General features: G+C 35.6%; 1 protein-coding gene across 3 annotated transcripts in view; it reads right to left on the reverse strand.

The window, feature by feature from the left end:
* CDK19 (cyclin dependent kinase 19) overlaps positions 1-15,635 on the reverse strand; it is a 128,510-nt gene that overhangs the window by 73,306 nt on the left and 39,569 nt on the right. For 2 of the 3 annotated variants that reach the window (XM_048296912.1, XM_048296911.1), the window contains exon 3: positions 7,350-7,460. In XM_048296912.1, the coding sequence (XP_048152869.1) occupies positions 7,350-7,460 (111 nt within the window). Of the gene's footprint in view, positions 1-5,580; positions 5,594-7,349; positions 7,461-15,635 lie in introns of those variants that run through there. The other variant, XM_048296913.1, reaches the window with a different exon arrangement.

The following is a 15,635-nucleotide window of genomic DNA, read 5'->3' on the forward strand; positions in this document are numbered from 1 at the left end:
CTAGGAAGCATGAGGTGAAGTTGGACACTGCAGCTTCTAACCTTCAGGTATACTCAAATTCTTTGCTGAATCTCACCCTTAATGGACAACCATTGAGAACAAAACATGGGGACTTCCACAACCCAAACAAGTCAGAGGCATGTTTGTAACAAGACAATAAGCAAAGGGTCAAAAAGCTTCAGCACTCCCCATGTCCTTTTTCGCTGCAACTCCCTAAAGGTAAGTCACATATACTGATACATCACCTGGCCAAAAAAAGCTGGAAAACACCCAGACTCATTCAGCAAAATTAATGAGGGATGCCTTAATTGTCAATCCACACTATACCAGTCACATGCTACAGAAGAGAAACCCATCCACAGTGTTATGCAGACATAAATTTATTTTAATTAGTTCATTAGAACACTGCAGATGCAGACCCTCTTCTGATATATCTAAAATCCTTCAAAATGAAAGAAGAACACATGTCATAAGAGGTGAATAGAACTCCAAGCAATACTGAAATCTATTCAGCAAAATTAGCCAAGTCATTTTCCCCTTCTGTGCATCTGTATTTCTGATTCCTAAATCTTAAAAACATGCTGCCACTGACTGGATCCCAAAAATGATGTGAGTCAAGTAGGTATTCACTATAAAATATAAACATAATGTAAAAAATTTTCTATTGCTTGTACATATTTTGTTTTTAATTTAAACAAGACAGCAACTTTGTAGAAGTGCTTTTAAGTCTTTATTCTAAATTAAATTAATGCTTCACTGACCAACATTAAAGTACACATTCATTAGCAGTCTAGAAAAGCAAGGAAGCTATACATTTCTGTTTGCAATCTCTGGGACTATTGGTTTTACTTACTAACTGCTTATTCCCAATTTTCAACTTCAAAAAATGTAATACAATTGCAAGGAAAACTGGATAAACCACATTATTGCAGTAAGACCATTTTAGCTCTTGAAAAGGCAAGACCATATAAATGACAAAAAATGAAGAGGAGAAACTGAACTAGACATTTGGAAATAAAATGATGAAACAATACTCAATCTAGGAGTTTGCCTGCCTTCTTCTATGTTACCTTGTGCATTAAAATTGGTTTGAAAGTTGAAAGTGAAGAACTATGTGCATTTTCTAAATTCTCCACCATAAACAAAGCAAACATAATGCATAACAATACAGAGCAAATTCAAATCCCTAGGATTTACCCAGCAGTTAAATAAACATTCAGTAAGATCCTAATTTTAGTCTGCTTCCGAGTCTGTGTTTGTGTCATCCCATTCCCAATTCCAAGAGCTGCTGTTCAGTATGACAGAGGTTAAAACAAGTCAGACCTAGAAACTTATCACAAAAGTAGGAAGCCAGCTAATGGAGAGATTTTATGCATGTCTGACTAAATGAAGTTACGGTGTGAGCTCCCCCCTCAACACACGAGATAATCCCTAGACACAAGCCTCTAGAAAACCTGACTGCTTGAGTTCTACTGCTTAAGGCAATGCTTGTTGAAAGTTACATGCATCTCCATCAAACTGAAATGCAATCATGCCAACACAGATGCCTCTCTCAGCTGAAGCAAACTGCTTGCACTCCCTTCAGCAAAAACCCTGCATTCTATCCAATCCCTAATGCAGCCTTTCAGAATAAAACAGAATTATGTCAGTGTGCCAATAAAAAGTAAAGTTACATTTTAATATTGAAGAGAGAGAAGCTTGGCTACATGTTAAATCGGTACCAAGGTCAAGAGGAAGGTTCATACTATATGGCTTCCAGTCTCATTTTAAACACAAAATTACTTCAAATTACTATGTTTTACTTTAAATGTAAAGCATTTTAAAAGAAATCAAATAAAAATCTTAAGGTGGTATAAAAAATAAAGAAGCATTGTTTCCATGATTTTCAAAAAGAGAAAGCAAAGACCCAATGAACCCAAGTAACATTTGTTTGCTGTTCCAAACATAAATCATAGTTTCATATGCCTACATTTGTAACTCATTTCAGACACCACAGTTTTAGAAATTAAGAAAATTTTGTCAATTTACTTATCACAAGTAAAATAAAATCAAAACAGAAGTTGGTAGAAGTACTTCTAGAGAGATCACTTTAGTTTCCAATTTTGGAAACATTACAGCAATGACCATAAACTGTCCTTCAAGAGGAGAGGAAAAATGCATGCTTGTTCCCTCTAAATGACGCCAGTGCATGGCCATCATCAAGTATCTTCTTTAAAATGTCATTAACCAAACTGCCTAACTAAAGATCCTACTCCAAGTGACAAGAGGTGAACATTTTTAGTAAAGAAATTTAACATGCCAACTTTTGCTAATGCCAGTTTGCTTTAAATATCTAAGCTCTGAAACACAGAACAGGCATGAACAGATCCTGTATAATTTTCCTAAGTTTTGCCAAGGTCTTTCTAGGTCTCGAATATCTTTCAGTCCTAAATATGTCAAAATAACTCTATACAATAAAAATCATCAGAATTCAGCTACCCTTTCAGTATACATATAAGTGAAACACAAAGTATTCATACCACACCACTCTGTTCACACCAATTTTTCACACATTTTATGCTTTTGCACCTTGCCTTTGTTTCGAGGCCTGCTCCTACCTGTTGTTTCCTCCAATTCTCACACTTTGTGGTACAGAAAATGCATCCACAAACTGCCCTCAAATTTGTACAAGTCTGGCAGAAAAAGCAAGTGTATGTTCTGAGAATATGACAAACAGCTATGGGCAAGGAATACCACTGCCCTCTGCAAGAAATTCAACCATCACTTTGATGATCAAAAAACCCCATCCATTTCACTTGGAACCAATCAATCATGCCATAAAGACCTATGCCAGTCCATCACCTTCTGTCTGGACAAATCTTATATTCTTCTTCCAGCCAGCAGAATCCTATATTGGTAAATACGCATACAAGAGAGAAAACTGCGTGAAGAATCACCTAGCAGAATCACCTGAATTACAACAAAAGTGTAGACATGACTTTAGAAACTCGAAAGATAAAAAAATAAAACTGCTGCACTGACAAAAGTACTTTCATGTATATAGAGAAATTTGTCATCAACTAGCATCTGAATTATCTTCAAGATTGAGAGCTAAACTGAAGCCTGTGGAAGAAAGAATTGTAACTGATTATACCATATTTAAGGAATATGTTTAAACTCAGAGCAGTTAGACAATATTCATGTCATTAAACAAATATGTAGTTTTATTGCACATATCAGTATGCAACGCTCTCCCAATTTCATTTATTATAAAAGATTATTCAAAATGTTGTTAGCTGAAATTAAGTACATTTATTTGTAGACTAAAAGAGTCAACTAGTGTTATGAAATTCACATGTAGGAAGATTATTTTCTCCTTTCCATTATTTGATGATTATTTTTAGGTACACATGACTATGCTAATAATCTCTACCCTGCATTTTTTAAAAGCAGAATATATACATAACAAGTATTTCCTATTAAAAAAGCCAGTCTGCCCATATATTTTTATTATTACCAACAATAATTCCAAGATTAATTTTACTCCATGTTTCTCAGTAGTATTTGCTGCTAGGCATTTAGTTGTTAGAGATCACTGGAATCTAATAGTAAGAGAGAAACATTCAACCAAACCTAAAAGAATACACAGATCATGGTTTAACTAGTCTTCAATAGTGAATGTACTATCACATTCAGTATTATCAAATCATAGTTAATTATTTATGTACTTATTTATTCAGAACCAGCAATGTTTTTTATTGCTATAAAACATACTTAACACATTTTACTATGATAAAAATGTCACCCTTTTTCAGAATGAGATCAAACCCATTCAGAAGCTTCTTATTTAAGTTACAACATATATTTCCAGAAAAGAGGATCTTAAAGATTTGACGTTATACAAACATACTAAATGAGTCTGAGAATTAACTCTGTAAAACTAGGAAAGGTAGATAATCTATCAATATCAAAAGTAAAAAAAAAAAAAGTGTAACAAAAATATTGCTTAGAATCAAAAATCCTGCTTAAAGTAGAGAGACTATGGAATTGAAGTCATCAAATGTGTGCTTTTCCATGGTACGAAAAATGTGTGCTTTAGAAAATACTTTCAATATTAAAAATCTGCTGTAAAAGGGAACAAAAGAAAAGTTCTAAATATTATAACCTCTACAGTGGCTAAAAGTAACTAGACTGACAACAAGCAATTCACCTCCAGGACAGATCTCATTTGTATCAAACTTTTCTTAAAGTCCATTTTAGTAATCATCATGCATTTAAAGCATTTGATATAAATTTAAATAATGTCTTTAAATGAACTAGCTTTACACAGGAAGTTCTGGACAGCAGTATACTGTCTAGAAGTATAAGACTAGGGTGAAATAAGGACATACAAGAAAGTTCAATTGATAAAGAAGTTACTCCTTTGCTGACAAAACAGCAAAAATTTTGGCATTTAAAAAAACCCTTTATTTTTAAGGTCAAAAATTAACATCCTGTACACTGAGAACTTTACCAGTTCTCTTTGACAGAGACAAATAGCCGAGAAAATTCATAATGACATTGAGTATTACACCAAGAATTTTGGTAATCAAAGGAAACTAGTTATAAATCATTTTGTCAAAAGAATTCCTAAATTCTTAGATATTCTCTATGGTAATCTAATGGCTTTGCACTGTTTTGTATAATGCAACTTGAGAGATAAGGAAAGAAAGTATCTTTGATAGGCTTAGTTATTAATATCAATGACTATGTTTGTAGTCAAGGACAGTATAATCAGTGTTCACCAATGCCTACCTAAAGTAGTTCAAATTAGCATAGCTTCTACATTCCTTAGTAATGGTATCAACAGAAGTTACAGAAAATTATTAAGTATGCACTACCTAAACATAAAATTTCAGATCTGAGCAGTTTCATTCTTGAGAATTAAATGAGAAGTAAAAAAAAAAAGGTTCTTGCTCACCATAGAAGAACTTTTTAATAAGTTTAATTAGCACCAACCCTTTAGAACAGGACTTTTTTTTTCAGTATTAGAAAATTAACAGAATAAGATAGCATCTAATATACTTTATTCATCTCTTGCCAAATGTTCCCAGTACAGAAGATGAAAAATATAATGATTTTAATTAATCTAATGATTGAATGTGATGAGCATTTATTCTTCTCATTGAAGCCAATAGGAGTTACTAAAGCTGGGCAGCTTTGAACAGAAGGACAGTTTCCATACTTACTGATTTTGGTAAGTAACTCTAAGCTACCTAGAAAACATTAGTCTCTGGAAATCTACATCTCTCTAGAGACAGCACACCTTCAATTCCAAAACTTAAATCCTTATAAACAGATATATCCATGATGAATAGACTTACTTGTCTTTATGTAGTGCTGGGGAAGCACATGGTGCTAAGCAATAAAAAAAAGTGCTAAACCCCTATTACAATTTCTACCCCATAGAGTTGAAAGGGCACAAGCTGTAAAGCACAGGAAATGCGAAACACAACACAACACAGACAGAATGACAAGTGGTTGGTATTACTGAAATGCGTTACAAAATAAGTGGATTTTCAGGAGTTTTTTGAAGGAGGATAGTGAAGGATCTTTACGTACGTTAATTGGGAGGCTGTTCCATGTGTAGGAGGCAGCGTGGAAAAAGACACAAAGTTGGGAGTGAGCAAAACAGACAAAAGGGGAATTAAGAGCGATGCTTGGGAAGTGCTGACGGTAAAGGAAATGAGGACCAAGGTTAAGCCAGAACCAAGAGGGCCTTGAACATGGCCAACTTTATGCAAGGGAGGAAAAAATTCCTGGCAAAGGCTTAAGAAGTGAGGAAACATGGGCAATTATACAGGAAAGGAGAAATGATTTGTGTAGCATGTCCCATAGAAAAAAAAAAAAACGTAAGAGAGAGTTAGGAAGTGGGGAAACCAGTTCATATCAAGTACCTCATTGTAACAAACATTTCAGTCTTAAATAATAGAAAATAATTAACTTCACTGAGATTATATCCAATACCCAGCCATATGGGAGGAGTGGCAAGAACATCAAATTGCAGTGATTCTTCTTCTAAAGCTGTTAAATCATGTGAAAAATCACTATGTAGTGTAAAAACCACACGCCCAAAGCAAAATCAAATGGAAAAGGTTAGGAAGAAAGGTGTTTAAAACACATGGCAATAAATGTAGCAGTAAAATGTGTTTGTTGTGACTGTTCCATAAAATGAATAAACTCATTTAATGCAGACATAAATTCTATCATACAAAGCTGATGCACTTCTCTTCATCATCACTGCCACCAGTTATGTGAAATACACAAACTCTCAGTGTCCACTGAACTTTGATGAAGAAAACTTTCAAAATACAAACCTGCTAGCCTTTAAGAGAAATAAAATTAAATATCTTTCAAGCTTTTGAAGGGGAACAAATTACCGTGATTTTACTTGTTCTGAGCCAGAAGTGTCTTTTAAATGGTCTAAGTTTCCTTTCCGTCCAATTAAAATTTTGTGTCATTTACAAGCTCAAGAGCCAAGTATGAAGAAATCAAGCAACTTGTCACTAACATTTGTAATAGCAACATCTATATTAATGAAGCCTTCAAAAGTAATACTGGAATTTATACTACCACTTCCTCTCCTTGCCAGTATTTTCAAAGGAATCATAAACATACTGATTACACTTTGTGTTTGATATCTTTCAGGTTTAAACACAAATCCAGGTCCAAGCAACTCACATCTTACCAACAGATGTGGAGCTTGAATATTTGCATCTGAGTTCAAGTCACAATGTCACTGATGTCCACCTCTACAACAGACTAAACCAAATCACATAATATTTTGCTGGAAACTTAATAACAAACATCTAAGTCTCTACTCCTCTTCCATGTAGTTATAGTCCATCAGTAGGCCCAATTAGTTTACTTATTTGTTATTTTATTTCCACTCATACTGTCACAAATTCTCTGTTTAGGATATAGATGATTGCATGTTAGTCACTTGCAGTGCATCTCAGTGAGAGGACTCATCAAAGCAGTCCTTCTCCTTTTTCTCTTTTGTGTGCATGTGCTAAATGTCAGGAAAAAGGTATTAAATACTTTTCCAAACACAGTTTTAGATGATCTCAATTTAGGAATACTTTCTTTAACTCCAATTAAAGCTTGCAGGAAAATCTTTTTCACTTCAAAACCCAATCTGATTTTAAAAAAAATTCTACGTAGTCTTTGGCAGGCTTTAAAGTGTAAAAGTAACAGGATCTCAGTTAGACCCTTAATTACAGAGCAAGAAACTAATGCATCTCTGCCTATATGAAGGTACAGCGCACACACATCAGTATGAACAAGCTCTTACTGCACTGTCTCAAACACTCAGGGAAATCTGTACTTACCCACAAATCATGCTCAGCATAATCAAACAGCAGCCAAACCTTTCTGTCACTGTGAGAAAGGAAAACCTTCTGCAATGCAATCACGTTTGGGTGCTTCAACTCTCGTAAAAGCTGCAAAGAAACAGAGAAGCTCTTGTTACTTCTGTGCTTGTTAAGAAAAGCAAACACAGCAACAAAACCACCGAACAGGTCAAATAGCAAACAAGTAATCCTACAACAGGCCCCAGAAAGATGCCACTGATTCAGCACATTATCTTCCAAACATCAAAATCAGGTATACACAGCCACTGTGGCTGTGCTGTTCTGCCAGCACAGCTGCCCATCACTACCTACCTTTCTCTGTCCCACGCTCAGCACAGAGCTGCCCATCCCACCTATTCATCCTGCTTACCACGAGTATCTTTCTCAAAATATGTTATTAAACACAAATATAACTGTTTTCTTATCAAAGGTGAACATCAGGATTTGAGGATGCCAGAATGAAGCTTGTACAGCTGGTCCATTTCTTTGTCTGGACAACAGAGTTCTGGATCACCACATAATTTTTTATTACCAATAATTTTCTTTTGCTTTGGATCCCTACCTCACTTGCCTTAAAAGTTCACAGGCTGTTGTTCTCAGAACATCAGGGTGTTTTCAAAGAAAAGTTTACCAAAATGGGTTTCCTATTGGTTGTTTCAACTACTATTCTGTAATCCAGAAATAATCACAAGTTTATTTATTGCTTGCCAGAAAGAAAACTAGGTCTCATCACTAATTAGACAGCATATTAAAGCCGGCACTGCTGCTGAAATCATCCTTCTGCCAGATTAAATCAGTCTCAGAAGGAGTTGGGAATCGGTACTCCCAAAAACATAATTTCCATGGAATCACTTTTTCTTCCCCCCTCTCCACACTGTAGTCAGAAGAATGATTGATCATTTCTGTCTTATCTGAAAATTGCTTGCATCTGCAGCACTAGTATATACATTGCCAAGAATCAATTTATAATGGCAAAATTGTAAATGGAGTAGGTTCCAAGGCACATTTGGGAGAAATCAATCTTCCCTTTTTTCACCCTACAGAAAAAGACTCAAGATGTTTATTTTAGGGGAAATTTTAAAAAAATACTGATTTTAAATTATATTATCTTTTGACTATACAGATATCTATCAAAGCAAGAAATCTAAAGAATATCATAGCTGCTTAAATGCATTCCAGCTTTCCAGTAAATGACATAATTTAAATGCTTCTTTTACCATGCAGGAAGTGTTTTCTTATTTTTCTTTCTTTCCCTAACCCTGAACCTCCTTTTCTCCAGGCCAGACAACCCCAGTTCCCTCAGCAGCTCCTTGTGAGACTTGTTCTTTATTACATTCTGGCTGTCAAGGCTGGGTGCCACAGCATCCACTGCTTCAGCAGCACAAGACAGACCAAGGAAACGTTGGCTGTAGGAGTCCAACATACCACATCAAGAATGCGAGCTCTGTTATGGCTGTGCTGGACTTGCAGTGGTACTCCACACCAACTAGAGGAGGTCAAACATGATAATGTAAGGTACAAGGGATGAGCATGAGCCACAAACACAAACTGTTGGTCAGACTGGTTGATTTAAGCCTGAATTTAGAAGGAAGAAATCAATATACAGTCCTAGTAATTGAAAGATTCCAGTGTACTTGACAACATCTTGTATTACAAGATAACAACCTGAACATAGAAATGATCTGCAACTACTAGAATTTATTACTAAATGAACACAGCATCGTATTTTAATAGTACTTTAGCCGAATGTTCCTCTAAAATTGAAGTTCCATCATACCCAACTTGAGGTAAAATGCTAATAAAAACCTGTGTCTCAGTTACAATACATTTCTTTCTTGTAGTAGCACACAAAGCAGTTTAGATAGAAAGACACTGAGAAGGACTTCATGGTGAACTGTCAACATCTGTGCAACTTTGCCTGTCCTGTACAACGGCTTTCATCTAAACAGATTATGATGATTATTATTAAAATTATTATCAAGAGAATTGTACAAACATCTTTGCTTACTGCCATTCTTAGCTGATGCCACAGCCTAAAGTTTAAAATTATGCTTCTGGATAGCCCAAATAGCGTGGAACAGCTTCTAGGATTCCCAGATGGCTATCTGCTGTATGCAAGTAATTTCTTCAATTGTCCGATGAATAGTAAGTTCTCTATGATGGACACTGTGAGAATTTCCCTCTCAAGTGAATGTTTCCTATAGCAGGGGAAGGGGAAGTCTCTGATGCCCAAGAAAAAGTTAAGTTGGCAACAGCATTGGGATAGAAGCTTGAAGCATTGGAAATGTAAAGTGTCAGCAGTCATGCTGAGGTAGACTTTGGATGGAAAATCCAAGTAAAGAGTAGAGGCTGTCTAGCCAGAGAAGGAGATTAAGCAAGATTAAGCAAGTAAAAGTGGGATATCATAAAAAAAAAAAAAGACAAAAATAAAAATCTGAAATATTTTACCTCAGGTTTTAATAAATAGTTATGATACTGATCACGGAATGAACGAAGGCATAGAAATGCCTCACACTTACACAAGCAAAACTCAGAGGTGGTATCAGATGATTAGCAAATACATCATATACATTCAAAAAAGGGACACAAAGGAGACAAGGTATTTGGAGACCTGTGAATCCAAAGCACACAAAAAACCAATTTTTAAACAATGAGAACAAAGAAAAATGTGTGAAAAACAAACTATCCTGACTTTCTTCTCTGATAATTGATTTTCTACACAAGCAGATCTGTGTTCAAATTTCAATCTTATAATAGTTTTAAATACTTCATCAGATGGGAAAGATGACAACTGGAATACGTTCAAGGTGAGCAAGAAACTACCTAAAAGAGCAGCTGACAATGGGATACATTTCAAGGTAAAGTAGCGCTATGTATTAACTATTTGGGGAGTTACCAAAGAAGAAGTATTGTGTTTATTAATTAAACCCATCTTAGTATCAACATCAGGAGCATGAATGAAATTATCTGATTAAATAAAGGCAGCATTCCCAAGGAAGAAAAGGAATGTGATAACGCATCATTTTTTATGCTACTTTATTCGATGACTGAGCTAAGAAAGAGTAACAGAAATGTGATTAAATTAACAGCACAAAATCTGTATTCATGCACTTAAAAACTAACCAAGAACTTCTACTATAGATGGAAAACTCATCAGGTGCAAGTGACAACTGGTAGAACTGGACTGACATAAAACAAAGAAGAAAATTAAGAGGGTAATTCTGGTGTTAGATATCCTAGTTGGGGTCTTTACAGGAGAGAATGGGATGTATTGATAGCAATACATAAATGGCTTGTGTGATATAGTTTTTATATTATATGCGGTTTCTTTGCTCAAACACCTCCCCCTCCACACCCACACAAAAGATGAACTTGCCCTCAAAGAGGCAAAGGGTGACCAAAGGAGCAAAACAATCTCTCTCTCAACAGGGAAGTCTCAATTACTGTAACTGATCAAATATTGAAAGGAAATAAGATGGATACCCACTAACATACAAAGATGTGAGCATCAATGATGAAAGAAATCATTACACTAGATGATAATCATGGCTGAAGAACAGAAAGACAGCTAGTAAGAGATAAAATTACCCTGCAAGATAGCATCTCACGAACAGGAAGGTTCAGGAATAGCTTCTCAAGCAGGGAAAATAGTGTATCTCATATGCTTCTTGATCAACATTCGAAAACAATTTTACTTGATGAATTTGATGTAAGTCAGCCACTAGATAGATGCCTATGCTGTATGTGCTCTTGTAGAAGCCATGATGAAAAATGGGTTTAGTGAGGTTTTACTGATCATCTCCAGCAGATGGAAAAGATGATTGACAGCAAGCTCCTACAGCAATTTGGTTTAAATGCTTGAACTGAGCCTGCAAATCATCTATCACCATATAATGAAAGTTCCTTTCACAAGAAGCAGACTAGCAACTAGGAAGTCTCTCGCTCTTTTGAGGTATGTAAAATTCTCCCTTTTTCCCCCCAAAGAGATAGACAACTTCTGTGAATGGTAGAAGAGTTGCAGTTTTACCAATACAAACAACGTAATCAATTATGAAGGCATTTAGCACATTTAAAAACAAGTCAAACAGTACATTCCTCAAGGAAATAAATCTTGCACAGAAACACTTTTATGCCACAGAATGGATAATGCTTTCTAGCTACCACTTACAAAAGCAGGGTGAGGACGGACACTTTCATCTTGCTGTGAAGGAAACCTAAGAAGAATTACAGAAAACAAACAGTGCTCTCACTACTGACACTAGTAAATCTTGCAGCAAATGTGTATTTCTGTGTCAGTGATAACAAAACCCATAACCACCTTCAGAAATTTATTCAGAGGGCAATCTCATCTAAGAGGTGTACCTACCTTTCACATAGTTTACTTCAGTCTTTTGATCTATGTACTTCAACTGATCTGGAACAGTGCTGGTAGTTTCTTTGATGGAAATGCACACTCTACTGCATTCAACCATTTTCAAGGTTAGAACAAAAATGGCGGAAATGTGGATCACAAGAAATCACAGGAAAAACCAAAGTATGAGGCTGATTGCTCCTAAAAGCAATTGCACATTATAGAATTTTAAAGCTGCCTCTTGTGTGATGAACCTATTCAAAGCCGCTAGGGTCACTGAAGTTGTTTTTTAATTGAAGCTGGGCTTTTCAAAGGAACATAAAGATCATAATTTTACTTCTTCAGAAGGTCTTTTAAAATTCCAGCTGGTTTAGATGTTATTAAATACTAGATACTGTCCTCCGTGTTATTAATATTATCCTTTCCACATAGACCCTCTGCTGCCTATTATCATATTGAGCTCATGCTGCAGCTTTTCCCTCAGGGAGGTATATATGGGCCTTTCAAAAAAAAACCAAAAAACCCCCCCAAAAAAACCCAAAACAAAACAAAAAAGCCCCATATAAACAAAAAGAAAAACCCCAACAACCAGGCAGCTATTCCTTTTATTAAACATGTAAGAACAATCCTTTGCTAACTGCGCTACAGATCTTGAAGTTATCAAGATAAGATGAGAAATTATCAAGAAAAGAGAAGGGAATTCAAATTCAAACAGGGGAAAACTACTCAAAATTCAGCTTTGTTTAGTGATCCAGTTGATTCTGAAGTTTGGGATTTTCCCGTTTGGATTCCCTTTTCTACTTGGAGAAATTACAGAGTAACTGCATAAGTGAAGTCTTTATAGTAATACCTTCAAACTGAGCAGGTATGGAGTTTTTGCTTCCAGCTTTAAGTTGTCCATGGCTGACACTTATAAGAGGTCTCAAAAAGATGCAGGCAACATAAAAATGGACATGGAGATATACAGATATATACACACAAAAAAAGAAACCATCCAAAGAACCTAAAAAGAAAGGTAAAAGTTTAAGCATTAGCTTAAGCTCTGCTTCAGAAAGGACATAATCTTTTTACACCGGTCTGGCAAGGCCTGTCCTTGGACAGCCTTTGGCATGCAAAACCAAGTAAGGAAGGCAGAGTAAAATGCCCAAAATTAACAACTGCCATTCTTACACAAACTGCTAGGAGCGCTGCCTGAATTTACAAGATACACTCCAAATTAAAACTAACAAGCGAAAATATTTCAAAACAGGCTCCAAGCAGAGTCCACATAGACTCTTTTCTTCCCTCTAATTCTCCTACACATGCATCCAATTTTCACCAGATCCCAAGCAGTCCTTCATTATGAAAAATCCCTCTAAGTATGCTCTACACATTTTTCAACCTTCTTTCTTCACACTTGCATCTCTTTAAAGCACACAGTCCCCAAACCGTGAGGGCTCCAAACTATCAGAAGAGAAAGATCAAGTATGTTTTTAAAAAAAAAAGGAAGACAACGAACAGAATCTAGCCAGTAAACTGCCAAACGTCAGGACAGGAAGAAATGTGCCCCACCCTCCTCCTATGAGAAGGATTAAGAAAGTATTTATTCTATAAATATTTTCATTTCAGGAGCTGAAAATGGTCTGGCATTGCTAAATAACACTATTATTCTGAAACAAAAGCTTGGCAAAATACTTCTTTTAAGTATTGCATTTTAACAAAACTAAAGGAATAGAAACTAGGGTAACTGCATTTTTAAATCTTGAGGTTCTCAGAAAAAAAAAAATTATCTTTGGCATTTGTCTTGAAGCACATGGGCAGAAATACAAGTATAAGAATTCTTTCCATTTCTTACTTACCAGTATCATATACCATAGCACAGACTTCTTAATAACAGAGAGAAAGGACTACTGTAAATTTACTTTCAAAGCAAGAAATTTCTTAATTTTTAATACAGCTATATAAAGAAATGCTGACATTAAGATCACACAGTATCAACTTCACTCCAGTGCATATATTAAAGAGATAATTAATTTTCATATCTTTTCTACAAAATAAATCTGAATTATTATTGAATTTGGGCATCTTCCTAAAGGAAACCTCATCTCCTTTAGGACAATTGAATTCTACGCTCTCTCTTCTGTTAAAGAGAACTGTGTATTTAATTTTGGTGAGTCTGGCAGAGATTTAGCAATAACCATTTTCCTCCCAAGTGAAAGGTATAGATAAGTTAAAGCTCTGTCTTTCTCTACAGAGATTTTTCTCCTTATTTGGCCTACAATAAAAGAATATCCTACCACTCAGTAATATCAACAACTAAACTGAAAACATCTCTAGAAAGTAATTTACTGAAAAGTAAAAGCAAATGCTTGTCCTTTCTGAAGATTTTAAGATACCCTGAATTTGCTTCTAGGTTGACTAGAAATTTCTTCTGTTACTGAGAGGATAAAGAAATTTCCCATCAAACTAACAAAAACTCTTAAACCTAAAGCTATATTGAAATGTTACAATGGGGCAGAGGGTATACAATGCATCACTTTGCTAATATATTTTCGAAATTCACAAGTAGCACCACACCAAGCCCTGAACTTACACATTCAGCCTGGAGTTTTAAACTGCAACTAGTTTTTTCTTGCAGGTCTTATTCTAACATTTCCACACTTTTCTGAATTCCTGGCAACCAGTTATCACCTTGCTCTAGCACTGTGCCTCACAGTGAATTAATAATAATAATAAATAATAAATAATAATAATAAAATAACAGTGATGGCAACTGAGGTGTTCTAAAACTCTCGCAGAAGGGCAAATAAGATGAGTAGACATTGATTCTGATCATCCATTTTTCAAAGTAGATTTTCCTCTCAAGAAGCATTCAGAAAGATAAATGTCATATAAACCAGAGTAAGAGAAACAATGCTTTAGCAAAGAACAGCCAAAAAGCATGTTTTTCTAACCTCAATTAATTATGGCACCACAGTGACGCATCTCCCAAAAGGTAATAAATTTCTAACCTATGCAAAATATTGGACAGGGATTGCAATACTATCCTGCAAAGATAATATTTTTACAGTCCATTTTTCCCCTTTAGTCCTAAAGTTTACTTATCTCCTCTACTTAACTGACTTTTTGATTAATGTTTTTATTATTAAAGCAATTTTTTTCTTTGCCATTTTCCACATTTTATACAGTACAAACTGTATAAACACAAATTGTGAAACAAGTTATTTGAAGTTACCATTAAAAAAAAAAAAAATCTAGATCTTGAAAAACCTTCCACCCAACAACTTCTTGTATCTGAACAGTGACAATAACCAGCCTCCCAACTTGGTAAACATGTTTGTTGGGCTCAGAGAAAAGCACAATTCTGTGACACTACTTCTGATCCTGAAGTTCTCTATCCTATGGTATAAAAATTTCCTGCATTTGCTAGAACCAGAGTGTATCAAGTGTGATCCAACACGTATACCCAAGATCCAAACTCTCTGCCAAAACCACCTGTAAAATTCAATGCGTGAGGGGTTTTCTCAGATGATACATAATGGATTTGGGTCCACAATAAAGTGGTTGTGAGACTGCCAGCATCTCCTCTCAATCTGACAGCTCAACAACCAAAGCACTCCCACCAAGGGGCAAAGCTGAAGCAGTCCTCTTCACTGCTCTGACCTGCTGAACACAAGGGGCACAATGCCTGGAAAGGCACAGCTCAAGCACTTCAGGACAATATTCCAGGTAAAAAGAGGTGACTCCCTACAGCCTCATGGAAGGTATCCCAGTCCTTCCCCAGGAAAGAACCAAAAAAGCAGCTTCTCAAGTGTGCATGCTGCAAGTAACAAATCCAACTTCAGAATTTAAATCTACCCCTGCTTTGTAAAAGGACTTGGTGTATTATTCAAGATCAGGCATGCTGCTACTGACTACTGTCACATCGAAGTTCT

This window comes from Corvus hawaiiensis, chromosome 3, assembly GCF_020740725.1.
Source record: "Corvus hawaiiensis isolate bCorHaw1 chromosome 3, bCorHaw1.pri.cur, whole genome shotgun sequence".
Taxonomy (NCBI): Eukaryota; Metazoa; Chordata; class Aves; order Passeriformes; family Corvidae; genus Corvus; species Corvus hawaiiensis.